Raw genomic sequence first — 13,293 nt, 5'->3', positions numbered from 1 at the left:
TTATTTATTTTTACAATTACAATGACAAATTAATGAATCAAAAATTGAAAAATAAATCAGTAGATTCGAATATTAACCTTTTTTTCTATGATAATCCAGTTTTTAATTCTGAGTCAAAAACTAACTCAACACTAAAATATTAAACATCATTTAGTTACAAAAGTAATTTTAAAAAGTACCTATATATTCTTTTATTTTTAAAGATTCAGACGTAATATGATAATATTTACCTACCGTAGGTAAAGAAATATTAAAAATTGTTAGCTTAAATATTCTGTCTTTCGATTTAATCGCTAGTCGATGGAACCAATATTTAAAACTAAGATTTCATTATAAATAGGGTTTATGATTTTTGAGAAAATCTCCAAGCAAAATAAGTTTATAAAGTTCTTAATTTTTTTGTTCACGCTGTACTACAATTTAAGAATTTGTATAAAGACCGTATAATAAATGAACAATCGAAATGAAAACTATAAATTTGAAAAACGCTTAAGTTACTTTCAACACTTTTTACGCATGGCATACTCGTAGTATTTTTGTCCCAATACATCGGTTTCGTTGGATTGCATAATCGCTAAAATTAATATGCAACGTAATCAAGTGGTCATGTTATTATAATATTTTGAATTGTAGCTATCGAACGTTAAATGTAAAAGCATTAATGATGAAATACTGATAATTTTTATTCAGTGATAACCATATTCAATCTTTCTTAGTCTTTGTATACACGTTATACTTGATCAGAAATTATTATGAATTGTAATGAATTTACAGAAGTTACGTTATGTAACTTGACAAGAAAAGTTTCAGGCGAAATAATAACATATTTTTCCTTTTAAAAAACTTTTTGTTTTTGAACATCAAAATTTATTTTTAAGTAACACTTAGGTAAGTCAGGTTTACATTATAGGAAACACGAAAAAGTTGATGATATAAAGCGTAACAAAGGGAGTGTTTTTTGAAATGTTAGCCTATCACGTGTCTATCATTAACATATTGTATGTTATATAAACAATGAACTCAATATCAAAAATTTGAAAATTGTATAGGTATATTGAATTGTAATTTTCTCGTAGTATTATAATCATGAAGTTAAGAAATCATAATATAAAATCGTCGACATACTCAACTATTGTTTTTTAGATGAATCAATATAATTTTTATTTGACAGTATTTATTTTTAAAACTGTATATTGATACGCTTAAATATTAGTTTCCATAATATAATGAATTAGTGGTCTACATTATTAAATATGTATAAGTGTTTACACTCACACAAATAACTAGAAAAATGCATACGTCATAAAAACAATGTTCCTGATTAAATTTATTGACTTTGAGTTTTATATAGTTCAACAGATTAGATGAAAAAATAATCCAGTCAAAACGATTTATATAATAAACTTAAAGTATATATTTTTAAATTATAAGACATTTTAATCCATCTGCTGTGAGCTCTATCAGAAATACTGTGTAGACTAATGTCGACAACTTTACTTGTAATACGTTTGGATTTAGAGTAGAAGTTGTTATGAGCTGACAACATTTTATTAAGCTTTACTATGATCATTGAAGATATTCCTGCTGTTTTGCGACATCGTTCAACTGCAGTTTGATAAAAATCGAAACGAGTTATTCTATTTAATTTCCAAATTTGTATTTTATGTTTAAATAAAAACTCATAAGATTAAATCCTCCGAATCCAATCAACATAATTTTATTGACTTACTTATGAAATTATATTTTATAAATGTGTAGGTAAGTATATATTTTGAATAGGCAGAAAATGATTTAATCATCTAATACCTTTGAAATCCAATGAAATGGTACTCAATTTAATTTATGACATCACGATATGTGCACGCAATGTTTCTATTATACTCATTACTCTTTACTCATCAGTATCCCAAATGGGCAGATTCAAATGAGAAATAAACAAATATTTTTGCACGTTCGTAGGTACCTGAAGGTTTGCTACTGAACTCCAATCGGCACAAAAATATCACAATTTTAAATACCTAGAAATATTTTACATTATATCTTTATATAATTTAGTTGTTACAGATACACATTGATTTGAACGATTTTAAAGTTGAAAATTTAATTTACTGATTCACCAGTTATTTATCCGCATAAATTAATCACGAGTTGAACCCATAATCACGGAAATGACGAAACTAAAGAAAAGTAACGTTGAAAATTTTTTAATTTATATGGTATGGACCAATTTAGATTAGTACTTATAATAGCCATCCATTAACACCATCAGATAAATAATGAATGACTAACAATTTGATTAGTCATGTTATCTCATCGTACCTTATAGATTTCGTGTTTTTACAAGCGATTAAGTTCGCGTCACCTAAGCATTATTGTATAACGAAATAGGAGCAAGTTCAATTTTGATTGGTATTTTATTTAAGTAAACATTATAGATTATAGTATACAACACGTAGATTCAACCGACAAAATATTGTCTGTTTTGTAGATCACGCTTAACGTTATGTTATTATATCGTCGGTGAGTAGAAAATTATGCGATGTTTAAGCCTTAAATGCTGTAGACGCGGTTTGCTCGTCGCGTCGTACAGAAAACCCAAAATTCGTGCTCGCACATCTGTAGTGTCACAATATCATATGGAAACGTCTTATTGTGTTTCCACAATAGTAATATAATAATATGATGATGCTGATGATGACAATGATGTTCGTTTGTTAGACGGTCTGATGGTTTTCGTTTAACTCTCCCCCCCCTTCGCACTTTCTCTATCTCTCTCTTATTCTTTCATTCATGTATATAATATGTGTGTGTGTTTCTGTGCTGTCGTCCACGAATAATTTTATTCATGAATTTTCTAGCGTAAAATGCCTTTTTGTTCTTGTTTCCCTTACAACCGCATGTGGCGTGCACAATATTATAGCGTGGTTCGCGGCAGGCGCTTATTTTATACGGTAATAGTTGCATTCGAATTGTCGCAATTTGTTTTTCGTTTAACAGGCGCCTATTTAAACCCTTGTTATGGATTATTATTGAAATATGTTTCGAATAGGTAATACTTGAATGAAAAAAGTATTTTTTTAAAGTTTTAATAATATGAATTTAATGGTAGAAAAACGACAATAGCTTTTTGATAATCAACTATTTTTTAAACCCTATGTAGATAAAGTCTTAAAGACTCCAAAACCAGAGATCATAGCATAAAAATATACTACTTTTTGTTTTTAGTAAATTAAAAAAATAATTAACTATATGAAACTCAAAATTACACATTAACACACCTATAAAAATAATTAGACATTAAGATTATAGTTTATGGACGGTCGCTGCTGTCAACAATACGGACACATTGACGATTATAATAGTATTCCTTCGTTAAAATATTCAATATCTGACAAATTAAATTAGGGAAAAACTTAAGTTAGCAATACCAATATTGCTCTAGTATCTATAATAATAACATGTAACTTTGATGCTTCGTCACGACTGAGTTCAACATTAATTATTATTATAATGAAGTGTGATTTTTTCCTACAATATTAACTCTGTAGTCATTTCGGCCTAGTCGATAGTTATTTTTCTTCGATCAATAATAATTGTATTAATTAACAGTTGATTTACTTTAAAAAACTGTCCGTCTCGTGAAACAACAATAATCGCCTGATGCAGCAATATCAGCGGTATAATATTATAGCGATATAGCGAGAAACAGGAAAAACAAGAGTCCCGCATACAAAAAGGTCCCGTAACGACGAGTAGAGTATGTAAATATTTACGCGTTTAGACCACCACGACAACGTCAATATATGTGTATAATATTATGTAAAATAAAAATATTGTTTTTAATATTTCTTCCTGACTTTTCCGTCAGCAGAAAAACACCAGTTTGGTTGTATTATTTCTCTATTACACGAGAAAAATGTAAAAGAATGTAAAAAAAGGTATTTTTGTTCGTTCTATACCTTTTCATTATATATTATACATTTTTACCATAATGATTTATTATTATTATTATTTAATTTGTACTCAACCTAAAAGTATATCTTTTTAGCATTATATCTACTTTTTGTTCAACCACTTTTACAATATTATAATACATAATATTATACCAATACTTAAACCCAACAAAGATCGACACGAAGTTACATCTTACCGGCCAATATCTCTAATATGCACCCTAAGCAAATTGCTGGAAAAAATTGTTAGCAAAAGATTATATTGGACTTTAAAACATACAAATTTTATCAGCAACCAACAATTTGGTTTCCAAAGAAATAAGTCCACCATAGATGCTTTAACTATACTAACAGAAGACATTTACTCAGCCTTCAACATCAAACAACACGTACTTTTAACTTCACTTGACATTGAAAAAGCCTACGATATGGTTTGGCGCCATAGAATACTAGATATACTCCAAAAAAATAATATTAATGGCAATACACTCGCCTATATCTCAAATTTTCTATCAAAACGAACCTTCTCTGTGAAATTAAACGAAACCTACTCCAGTAATCACAATCTCCAAAACGGCATTCCCCAAGGATCAAGTTTAAGTGTCACCCTCTTTATAATAGCTATTAACGAACTTCCAAGTATAATACCACCACCACTCAAAACCATTATGTTTGCCGATGATAGTACTATCTACTGCAAAGGAAGAAATGTAAACACATCTAAAACAATCATGCAAAACGCCATAAATGAAATCAGCAAATGGGAAAAATCTACGGGATTCAAATTTGGCCCAGCAAAATCCAAAAGTATCCTTTTTTCATACAAAACAAATATAACCCCACCTCATATTTACATGAACAATATTCTAATTCCGCCCACAAATGACTTAAAAATGTTAGGCTTAAACCTAAACAATCAACTAAACTGGTCCAAACACAAAAAATTTTTAAAAACTAAGACCAAATCAAGATTAAATGTAATCAGGGCCATTTCCAATCGAGCATGGGGTGCTAACAGCATCATCATAATGAGAACATATAAAAGTCTAGTACTATCCGTCATAGATTACGGTTCCATAATTTACGGAGCAGCCCCTGAAGCAATCTTAAAACCATTAGATCCAATCCACACACAACCAAGGAATTCGACTGAGTATTGGCGCATTTAAAACCAGCCCCATACCTAGCATTCTATGTGAAGCAAATACTCCTCCACTCGAAATAAGACGAAACATGCTCACCTATAAATTTGCACTTAAAAGACTAGCCGACAAGAACAATGCTATATCACCATACCTTTTCAACACTTCACCTCCTTCATTACACTTAAAAAAAAATCAACCAATATCTACACGAATTAAAAAATGGCTTGACACAACAAATACACCACTGCCTAAACTGCTCTCCCCTACGCCCTACATATTCCCCCCTTGGAAAATGAACCTAAACATCAACACCTCAATGATCCAAGAAATCCAAAACATAGAGCCGTCCGAAATCCCTAAACATTTTAATGACATTATACTTAAGAATTTCTGTAATCATAAAATTATATACACCGATGGATCAAAATGCAACGTCAAAACAGGACTAGCTATAATCACAGATGAAGAAACCTTTAAGTTCTCTTCACTGGAGATTAATTCTATTTTCACCATCGAGGCACTAGCGATCCTGAAAGCCATAGAACTAACTGAACAAAAGTGGAAAAATACAAAATCTTTCTTAATCGCCAGCGACTCCCTTAGTTCTATTCTAGCTATACAAAACCAAGGGACATCAAATGAAATAATAAAAAACATACAAGAAAGAGCCTCTTCCCTTGCCCCCCGTTCGGTAACCTTCATGTGGATTCCTGCCCACAAAAACATACCAGGAAATGAAAAAGCTGATGTAGCAGCTAAAGAAGCCGCCTCCACCAACATCAATACCCCCAAATTAGACCTTTCGTCTTTCAAGGACACCGCCCGAAACTCCTTAATAAATAGCAAAAAGATTCACCAACGACTCTGGGACCAGGAACTGAACAACAAACTACATCAAATAAAACCTTCTCTGTCACCTAACCCAAATCCTCCCTCAAGTACGAGAAGACAACAAGTAATATGGACACGGATGAAAATTGGACACACTAACATCTCACACGTACACCTAATGAGAAGAGAGCCGAGACCAAACTGCGAACTATGCAACAACGCACCGATTTCCACAGCACACCTACTCCTGGAATGCCCTAATCTATCTGAACAAAGAAAAATCTTTCCACACTTAACATTAAAAGATATTTTAAGTATAGATAATTTTAACCTCCTAATAACATTCCTTAAAATAACTAATCTCTATAATAGAATTTAAATAATTATATATTACTGTTACCTATACCATTAACACCATATACCTGTATTATACTGTACTTCCTTTATTTAAATATTAATATTAAGATGATTGTAAATAACTTGTAAACATGTTTTTCCGGCTAATGACTTTATTGTTGAAGCCTTATCATAAATAAAAAAAAAAAAAAAAAAAAAAATACATAATATATTAATAATTAAAACCGTTGATTTTTAAAACTTTTATTTTAAACAAGTAGTTAAAGATTATAGACATTATGGCATTTAGTATTTATCTAGAACACAGTGATGGTTTTCAGAGATATTATCTGGCATTAAGATATCCAATATGCAACTATAGGTATAAAAGTATGAGGTCCAATATTTATTTATACATGATACAATAATATATTAGTTGTAAAAAGCTAAACACGCAAATCAAAAAATATTTTTTATGAACTGTTTGGTTATGTACATTGTTTGGTATTTCATTCAAGTAAATAATATTTAATCGATACATTTTATCATTTATTTTACTGTAGATAAATAGTTTAAAACATTTTATTCTATTGGACTAGCTAAAGCTGATTAAATTATTAAGCAAGATCTATAAAAATATAAATGTATACTACGTAGAATATGATACTAAAATTCATGAAATGTATTATTTTAATATTTTGTAAAAAATAATGAAATGTTATTTTTACAGATACCATAGACTTATTATGAACATCTAAATATTTCTAGGAATTGTGCTTTTATACTGTTTTTTAAAATTTGATTACCTACAATTTTTGGTGAGAAAGAGTGGAGAAACACCAAACTGTAAGATTTTTTATTTAGTTTCCTTAGTACTCAGTTAAAATTAAAATACCAATCATTGATCTATAATAAAATATATAGGTACTTTAAGTAATAATCATATTTTAATATTTTAAAATTAACGTTAATTTTTACTACCTTAAATAGTTGTAAATAGCTGTTATGAATAATAAAAAAAAAATTTCAATTTGAAATTTATTGTTACTGAAAATAATTATTTGTTATGTGTATAAAAATATTTGTATCCATAAGTGTTAATTTTGTATAAATATGTACTTACGTATATTATAACGTATACCATTACAATATTTTGTATTATTTTATCTGTAAGAAATAAAGCGATAAACTAAAAAAACAAATTAAATATAGCAAATATGCAGAATACTAAAACTCTATTTTAATAGTCTCAATAGCAAGTTGTTTCCGGTTGATGTTTTCTATACAAAATTGACAGTTTCTGAAGCATAAACCAAATGTTCCAGAGTTTAACAGGGAAATTGAAAAAGTTTTAAAGATGTTCTTTGTTATTTATGTCACTATTTTCATAAAAAAAAATAAGAAAAAACTTTTGTCAAAAATTATTTTAATATCAAGAATTAGTTTTTACAGTCCATTCATAACAAAATGATCAGTGAACACTCATAATATTATTTTTATTTACACGATAAATATTTGCTGTCATGTCAAAACGAAAATTGGATAGCATAATATTATTAATATGAATTATAGTACTCTAAGAGAGAAATACTCATAGCTCATGAGTATTATGGTCTCGATGTAATTTTGACCTACATATTACAAATCATTAATAAACCTCAATATCATACTAATGTAATACTGTGTAGTTATTTAATTGTTCTTTAAGATTTTTTTCTGAATGATTAGCTAAAAATATTTCTAGAAGAGTATACAAATAGTCCCACTTCAATGACAGTATAATACGCCACGCATATTTTTGTTGAAAGTTGGTACTCTAATTATGATTCCACGAAACTTTAGCTTCAAAGAGATTTTGTAATGATACTCCACTAACGAGTAACGAGAACAAAATAATAATATATATATATTTATATATATGATAAAAAAATGTAATCAAGGCCCAAATTATCGGTTATTTATCTCAAGAATTATAATAGCAGACAACAAAGACTACTTACTAAACTAATAGAAGAAAAAAGTTATTTAAATTTCTAGCTTCAAAAATGTCTGTTGACTAAATTTATTTTAATATTTACTTAAATAACGAAAAAGTTATATGAGTGAATTAATTGTCCTGAAATTTTTATTATAAATATAATATCAATCCATTGAATCTATCTGAATACAATTGCAAAATCAACTAAAATGTGAAATTTATACTTTATTCAAGTATCTATTAAATTATTAATTGCTGTTTTTACATATTATTATTTTTTTTTTAGAAATAAGCCTCGGCAGCGGATTGTTTAAATTGTTTTTACATAATTTTTACATAGGTAGTTTTGTTTTTACATATTATTTTATATTATTTGTTCACAATAAATTTTCGATTTCAGTTTCTTTTATGAAGTTTAGTGTTTGTTTGATGGCTGATACGTTTGGACCTAATGATTGGTATAGAAATTCTGTGATGTTGTGTTTGGTTCTTGCATCTTCTGTTTGTCTGTATTCGACGAGTATATTATGTTTGATAGTCAAGTTAACTCCGAATGTTGTGCACCTGGGTTGTTCTTCTTTGATCATTAGGTAACCGTGTGTGAAGCGAGTTTGTCCAATTCTTAGACGTGTTAATAATACTTCTTCTTTTCTGTAAAATGTTCCATGTTTTTCCAACGTTCTGTTATTATTATTATTATTATTATTATTATTATTACTAATATTAAACTGCGTACGATTGTTTAAATAAAAGAAAAATGTTTATCATTTTGGAAGTGGTCTACAAAATCCAAAAACTTTTTACGTACACACTAGTGAATTCTACTTAAATAAATTGGTCATAATTATTTTGAAACGCAATTGATTCGTGTGTTATGTAATAAATTACTTCCATATACTTGGTGATCTTGATATAAACTTCTAAAAATGCAATTATATAACTGTAGCTAAAGTTTTTAATACCTACTATCGTTTTAATATCATCATCACGTATATACGTGTATTGTAGTTTCCTTCCTTTTTTATTCTGTGGATCATTTAAAAGTTATAATCAATTTACTTAAACTAATGAAAAGCGTAAACGTCTGTAGCGTTAAACGCGTTCGCAATGTAAATTAAATGATACTGAAAATAAATTGAAGCTGGTGATTGTTTAATCAACTTGTACAACAGAATTATATGTTTAAATTTGAAAACCAATTAACAGATTTAAAACATAATATACTCTAAGGTCTTGACATTTTCATTGTACCTATAGTCTTTATCGTTGTAATAATTCATAACTAGTTGGTACAATTGGTTTTTGAAAATAATTACAAATTCTATTAAATTACTAACCTTAACGACCAAACGTTTAATGAATTATTGAAACGTATTTTTTTTAAATACCTATTATGCATTATTATTGGAAGATCACGTATTATATTTGTCACAGTTAAATTTTAGCCGTCACCAAATTGGAATACTATGTTTTTATTTGACTGGATTTATTTAAACGATGATAAAATTGGTTATTAGAAAATGATGACCTTTTACAATAAAAACTCTTCAGTAAAAAATTATTAATGACCAACCCCCTCCCCTTTGTATATTGTGGCAACGTTTATTCCAACGTCCAAAATGACAATATTAAAAAAGTTTTCTGTCCCTCATGTGATATTCTCATTAAAGGGCACATGATTTTTTTTTAACTCCACTAAACTTTTGTTACGAACAAAGTGTTAAAAAATGACGACGATTTTGAATCTGAATATTAATATATCAAGAGAAGATTCAGTGTAGGCAAAATTTTAAAATTTTCATTGCAACACTTTTGGGGTTTCGTAATGCTTGTTATTATTTTAAATATAAGTACATTAATATGAACTTACACTATACTATATTACTAAACATACAACTAGTTAGGTACTATTATAACTTATATTGTAGTCATCTGAGTACTTTGCTGTTATTATTTTTTTTATTATTAAAAAAATATACCAATTTAAAATAAAAGTTGAAGCTTTTCGATTGTTAATTTTTTTATTTCATGTTTCAGTTACTGTGCCACTTGTTCCTGTAGATGCTGTGGAAGGTAGAACTGTTAAATTTCCTTGTGACGTGTCCTCGCCAAATCCAGCAGACAAAGTATACATGGTATTCTGGTTCAAAGATGACTCTGGCGTACCATTATACAGGTATGATTTTATGGTGTTATTGTTCATCTTATTATAAATACTATTATGTATAAAATTATATAAATATATTGAATGTAATGTTTGTTTCTAATACAATTATAAATCACTGTAACTAATGGCCTTTGTCGCCGATGTTCATAAGAACAATAAAAAAAAAAAAATTATAAATAGCACCGTACATGTACTTATGTATTACGTGTATAAATTCATCAATAATTGTATTAAAAATTGAAAATGTTTAAACCTAAGATGTCTGGGATCATGATATTAAAAAAAATATATAATGGGCTTCAAATATTATTTTATATAATAATACTATATAAGTATTTACATAATATATTGCTCATAATTTTCCCAAAAAAATAAATATTGACATCGTATTTTTATTATTTTGTTTGATATAATAAACTTATTCTGAAATCCATGCTATAACATTGTCCTCTTACACAATTGTGGGAATGAAATTTAATCATATTTCATTGACTACCACTGACTGTGTTATTATGATTTTCGAAGAACTTATTGAACGGAAATTTGACAAGGGGTGTCAAGAACATTGAACTACCAGTGTTCTGTAATGAGAAGGGTATAGGCGGAGTCTAAGTTAAAAGCGCCATCGTACGTATGTTTCACGTTGCAAGTTTCTGGTTTAATTATCGTATTTAAACAGAGCTTGCAGCGCTTCAAATTCAAATAGATCTCTAACGAACGTGACATTTTGTTATGCATCGATATTTAGGTGGAAAATATTTTCAAAAGGAATCGCATGAACAATGTAATATATATTATTATTATCATCTGCTACATTTACATCACAAATACATAATTTGATTCGTCATGAGAATGTATACGCGATATGACCATGTTGTCTACGAAGTGGATTTTAATTTATTATCTATTATATACATATTATATTATAAGCTAAATTTACTTCATTGGTGATTTATATATAATATATATATATAAACCTAATATTGGAGTATACAAACTTTTTACGGGGAGTTTTTTTTTTATACATATTGATACGGCACAAACAACAACACATAAAACTGCCGTTCTCACGGCCACCAATTTAATGCACATATCAAGACAGAATCATACGAGCAACCGTACATACGGATAAGAACTAGGTGATTCTTCACAAGTATGCTCAACGATTATGACGAGCGAAAATGACATCAACGGAGCAGAATAGATCATAGGATCGATGTCATATTCACTCGTCATAACAAAACTCTCCGCCAATGAAAACAGCCACAACAGCAAAAACTGGTATATATACGGGTGCATTTTACTGATCGACACCCAGGCACCCTTTATCGGCCCCGGCCCCTCCCATTGGAGACGTATTGAATCCGTCCAAAACATCGGCATACGCACGATAACCGGTATGCCCTCTATCGTTAGAAACTCGGCCCTTTTAAAATCAGCCAACTTCAAATCTATCCAAAATTCCATTTGCTCTCAATCAAAAACAATGTTCTACAATAACTCTTTTTCCGATTACGATCATATCCGCCTCTTAGGTAAAACCCACTCCCCTCCAACCACCAAACGTTTACTCAAACCATACCCATTAAATTGGACTGACTAACATAACTGAACCTACCAATCAACCCCAAAATCCATCCACTAGTAGAGGCACAAGCCTGGAATAGTAAACGGCATAGCCACCCCTCCCAAAGCAAAGCAAAGCAAAGCAGATCGACACCCAGTACTCCTTCAACCTTCAAGACATCAAGAACTTATCAAACAAGATTCATTGCTGTCTACAAGAAGGAAAAGGAGAACGACTGACGACGAAGCCGAATACGAAACACGTTGCAGTGCATTAAAGAAGCGAATCGGACACGACTAGCCAGAGTCTAGACCCGCGAACGGCGACGATCTTTGAAGCCAACGCCGACCACACCGCATTATTAAAATAGCCCGTATCCGGGCTGAAAACACCGACGCAGCTTACGAGCTGAGACGAACAAGAAACTTGCGGAAATACTGCGGCTCGTCGAGCATTACAGTCAGCGCCGTCAACAACACCAATAGAACGAGCAACGTAACGCCGAGAACCAAGAACGCTGAGAAAACAGATAATCACAGCCACCATCTGGCTCACCAACAGATCATCACCCGCAACTCAATCCGTAAAGTTGCCGGATACCTAAAACGGGCCTTTTAATGGCCGATAACAAACGTGTACTGTCCCCCCAAGCGCGCCTGCCTAGGCCACGCTTCCCGTCCGGAGCTATAGATCGACGCCACTTATTCGAGCGGGCCCCTTCATTGTTCAATTAAACCTATACCCAACTTTGTAAGGACCGCCGCGCATCCATACACAACCTTATCGGTGTGGGAGCGCGAGCCGTCCACTCCCCTTATATTGTATATAAATATTTCCTTATCATAGAAATAAACCAGCAGATGATACCATAAAGGCATTTGTATACTTTATTTGAAGTAACGGATGTTCGCATCCGGTGACTCCGTTACAATATCTGCACAAAATATTTTAAAAATGTGGGATCCAAAATTCAAAAATCAGAAACATCACAGTAAATTAGTTCTTACATACAATGTATAGTATATATTTTTATTCAATAAACTTGAAAGTAAAGGGCATGTATTGTAAATTTTATTGATTAGATACATGCAATTATATTGAATACTAAAAAAAAATGAGTTAAATTGATTTATTAGATTTAAAACATTTTTTTTACCTATAAACAATTAAAAATCTAATACTGTTCGTATAAAAAAATTGACGACTAATTTTAGCTACACAATCTTGCTTTATTTCTTTATGTAAACACAAAAAAATTTTTTTTAATCAACCGTTTTTTTACCGTTATTGAATTATGTCTTAAAGTGGATTTTAAA

At 30.0% G+C, this 13,293-nt stretch overlaps 1 protein-coding gene across 1 annotated transcript in view; it reads left to right on the top strand.

Annotated features, from left to right (window-relative positions):
- LOC107164872 (protein turtle homolog B-like) overlaps positions 1-13,293 on the top strand; it is a 349,438-nt gene that overhangs the window by 113,374 nt on the left and 222,771 nt on the right. The window contains exon 2 of the mRNA XM_015512862.2: positions 10,281-10,419. Coding sequence (XP_015368348.2) covers positions 10,281-10,419 — 139 coding nt within the window. The remainder of the gene's footprint in view (positions 1-10,280; positions 10,420-13,293) is intronic.

Source organism: Diuraphis noxia, unplaced genomic scaffold (genome assembly GCF_037042655.1).
Source record: "Diuraphis noxia isolate RWA-SAM2 unplaced genomic scaffold, SU_Dnox_SAM2 contig0003, whole genome shotgun sequence".
Lineage (NCBI taxonomy): Eukaryota > Metazoa > Arthropoda > Insecta > Hemiptera > Aphididae > Diuraphis > Diuraphis noxia.
The sequence above is the reverse complement of the archived record's forward strand: the minus strand, read 5'-3'. Positions and strand labels throughout refer to the sequence as shown.